This window comes from Triticum dicoccoides, chromosome 1A (assembly GCF_002162155.2).
Source record: "Triticum dicoccoides isolate Atlit2015 ecotype Zavitan chromosome 1A, WEW_v2.0, whole genome shotgun sequence".
Taxonomy (NCBI): domain Eukaryota; kingdom Viridiplantae; phylum Streptophyta; class Magnoliopsida; order Poales; family Poaceae; genus Triticum; species Triticum dicoccoides.
Window position 1 is genome coordinate 223,000,435 of NC_041380.1, and position 4,073 is coordinate 223,004,507.

At 47.8% G+C, this 4,073-nt stretch overlaps 1 protein-coding gene across 2 annotated transcripts in view; it reads right to left on the minus strand.

Annotated features, from left to right (window-relative positions):
• Positions 1 to 4,073, minus strand: part of LOC119267114 (ras-related protein RGP2-like) — a 16,943-nt gene that overhangs the window by 6,829 nt on the left and 6,041 nt on the right. Inside the window, exon 3 of one of the 2 annotated variants that reach the window (XM_037548438.1) lies at positions 2,058 to 2,239. In XM_037548438.1, the coding sequence (XP_037404335.1) occupies positions 2,058 to 2,239 (182 nt within the window). Of the gene's footprint in view, positions 1 to 2,053; positions 2,318 to 4,073 lie in introns of those variants that run through there. The other variant, XM_037548443.1, reaches the window with a different exon arrangement.

Here is a 4,073-nt window from a genome sequence, read left to right on the forward strand (position 1 = left end):
TTTTTCTTCTCTCTCTTTTTCTTTTTTTTTCTTTCTTTTTTTCTCTCTTTTTTTTCTCTCTCTTTTTTCTCTCCCTCTTTCCAAGACAAACTAGATAAGATGCAGATTGGATCAGGTGAAGATGTGAATGACCTCAACTATGATTATGACAATGAACAGTGCATAGCACGTGGTGGAAATTAATAGATGGGATGGTGGACGGCGGAAGGGATAATGATGCAGCGGCGGCGTGACTAATGTGAACAGAACTCGAAACTCTAAAGGAACTAGACACTAAGACCAACAACTCGACACGACGATGCAACCGATAATTCAACTATGCAAGCAATGAAAAGAAAATTGCAAAGGCTCAGACTGGCTTGGACCAAGGATGAATAGATCTAACTCTTTTTTGTGGCTTTTTCTTGGACAATAGGTAAGAAAATAAATCTAATCTAGGAAAACTAGAAATTCTCACCGAGCAACCTGAAAACTGATACCACTTGATAGAGGCGAGGGTGTCCCGATATTTTGATGAGATGATAACTATCGATTTGGTGGAGACGACTTTGACGGTCCGACTACAAACGTGCACGACATTGCGCCTTAGCAATCGCTAAACCAACTCCGAGAGGTTATTGACCACGCTGGAGCATGATCAACCTGACCACGAAGGTCTATTCCTGCAAGCAATCGAAGAACGAGCAAGAATATGATAAAGCAATCTGAATATTGCGAATATATATGAAGTATTGATAATGGTGGGGATCCGAAAGCGGTCTTGGTCTGGTCGTTGGACACAAACGAAGTACACGAAGTTGCAATGGCTAACTTTTAACTAAACAAATCCCAAGGAAAAGCTACTAGATGGATCTACTTATATAGGAGCAAGGGGTGGCGGCCAAGGAGGTGGGAGGACGTCCCAAGGCAGCCTAAAACTAAATCTAGGTCGTAGAAGGCCAATGGGCCCAAGTGGAGGTGATGTAACACCTTTGGACTTGTAGTTTGACTCGGATTCTGCTGCAGCATCAGATTGTTTCGTCCACAACTCAACGCTCCTGACGAATTTGAAGGTGATTTCAATTGGGTTGAAAAGTGCATGAAATCTAGTTTCCAACAAAAAAAGAATCACCCAATTCGGAGTCCGTATGAGAAACTTGTGTGCGTTTTGAGTCAGGTGTGTCTGTGCAGTCCGAATCTGAATCCAGAACGTGAGAGACTTGGACTCTATCTTCTCTTGGGCCAAAAGTGACGTGAGAGAACTTTTTGGACAGCACATAAACACCTCTTTCTTCCTTATCTTCATATGTGGATTGTACAAATGTCCCATACACCTGCAATTAGACAAAACACAAAAGTGTGTGAAGTATTTTTGTTCTGGATAACATAAATAGATTATTGAATAGTTTGCACTAGAAATCACCTGACAAATATGCATATATGCAATATTTTTGGTCATATCCAAGGTAGTCATGTCCTCATCACAGGTTTTGTTTCACCTAACCCTGGAAGACAGAACAGACAGGTTTGTTTCACCTAACCCTGGAAGACAGAACAGACAGGATGCCACATTAAGAAAAAGTGGCTGCAGCTCGCAATCAACCTAACAATCAGTCCATCAACATCCTAATGATGTGATCCAAGGGGAACCAGGCGAATCTAGCATCCAAAAAAGAACTCTTAAACGTAATGGAGGTTAGAACAACGTCTAACAACTAGTCTGATGAATAAGGGAAGATGAATGACAACTACAGTAATTCAATGCGTTTGCTATTTGTGAAGCAGAGTTTGTTCCTAATGATCCACCTAAGAAGATTTGATAGAACATCCTGAAGTCTCAAACGAGCCAGCCATCCTTCCGTCCGAGAACCAAAAACTCGTGAGAAACGAGCAAGTTTGATGGTGGCAACAAACGCCGTCACCGAGATAACTTTCCCCATTCGCCACAACAGGATCAAGAGGACCATGATCCGGTGTGTCATCATCGGTCCGAGGCCATACAAAAAACGCACGCACGCGTCTCGAACATCTTCCGGTTAGATATAGCAGAAATGCGAGGGGAGAGAATGCGGACCTGCAAGGACTTGGTGGCGAACTCCACGCCGATGGTGGACTTGGAGTCGAGGGAGAAGTGGTTGCGGGTGAATCGGGAGAGTATGTTGGACTTGCCGACGCCGCTATCCCCGATGAGCACCATCTTGAACAGGTAGGAGTACTCGTGATCCACCCGTCCGCTCATCTCTTCTCCCCACCTTCTACCCTGAGACCAAAAAATAAATTTCTTCTTCCCAAATGAAAATCAAGCGAGTGTGGATCCCCTTCTTGGTTGGGAGGAGAGAAAGACGAAGGAGATTTTAGAGGGTGGCGAATGAAGAAAAGAGGAGAAAAGTAGGGAGGAGTGGTGGCCTGACCGGGGTGGCTCGCTTGGTGGGTGGGGGAGCACTCCCTCAACCAACCCAACGAAAACCGATCTATGATTGAAGGGACCGTGGTATCCCAGTCTACCAGAGTTCAAAGTCTTGATGCTTGCATTATTTTTGGATTTATTTCAGAATTTTTGGCGATGCGCTTTTAGTGAAAGGAGATGTTCCCGTCGACAACGAGGCACATGTGTGTGTGTCTGTACTGATGTTCAAAAAAAAGTCGAGGGTTGATATACGGTCGTGGTTATGACACATGTAGATGTATCAGTTTCCATCACACACTCGACCCCCGTGTCGCCCTCCTTTGGAAACCCCAGATCCAAAATCGTCCCACCTCCTTCTCCCCTCCCCCTCCCCCCTCGCCGTCACCTGAGGGGCTCACCAGCGAAGCCTGGCCGGCTCCAAGGATGGCATCGGCGGAGCGTTCTCCTGGCCTGCGGCCGCTCCCGGAGGCATAGCCTCGGTCGTCGGCTTGCGCCGGGTCTTGGGGTGGTTACAGCTGAGAGCAGCGTTGGAGGTGGGCCGTTGGGGCTAGCGGCTACAGCGTCCGTGTGGGCGCGATGGAAGTTATCGGCAGGAGAGTACTCATATTCATTAACTTATGAGCAAGAATTGCTCTATCAATCACCATCTACATTAGATATATCTTCTGAAACTTTTTTCAAATCCAAAGTTCAGTATCATCCTACAAATTAGTGAATTAGGAGGGGGCTCTTTTGTGTAGAAAAATAAAAAGCAGGGCAATCTTTCAAACTTGCATCCGAAATATGAAATATTTATACACAGAGGGAGAGAGATCTCGCCCGTTCTGTACCGATGGCGGGCTAAGGTGACTCCAACAAGGGCTCCTCGTCAGGCCAGTTGTGTGGTGCGAGTCAGGGGGGCTTTGCCTGGCCTCGGGCGAGGAGGCAACGACGACTGCGAGCAGGCGGGCGAGCTAGATCTAGTCGTTGTAACACCCCGGATGTATCTTTCCCTATTTGTACTCAAACTCTTGCCGTTTCCGGTGTTAAGTTATATTTATTTCCTCGGGTTCAGGTCTTTGTCTCCGTGTGTTGTTGTCCTTGTCATGCATCTCATATCATGTCATCATGTGCATTGCATTTGCATACGTGTTCATCTCATGCATTTGAGCATTTTCCCCGTTGTCCGTTTTGCATTCCGGCGCTTCGTTCTCCTCCGGTGGTCATTTCTAGCTTTCTTTCGTGTGTGGGGATTAAACATTTCCGGATTGGACCGAGACTTGCCAAGCGGTCTTGGTTTACTACCGGTAGACCGCCTGTCAAGTTTCGTGTCATTTGGACTTCGTTTGATACTCCAACGGTTAACCGAGGGACCGAAAAGGCCTCGTGTGTGTTGCAGCCCAACACCCCTCCAATTTGGCCCAAAACCCACCTAACTCTGCTCCATGTCCTAGAACGTTCGATCATGACCGCGTGGCCGAAAACCGCACCTCATTTGGACTCTCCTAGCTCCCTCTATGTCTATTTAAAGAACCCCCGAAATCCGGATCTTCTCCTCCCCCGAAACCCTAGCTCCATTCGTCTTCGCGTGCCGCCGGACAAAAGTCGCGCCGACGGACATTGTCCACGCAGCCGCCCGCGCCTACCAGGGGGCGCCACGTGGCGGGCGCCGCCGCCCCGCGCCGCCGGCCCGGCGAGCCCGCGGGAG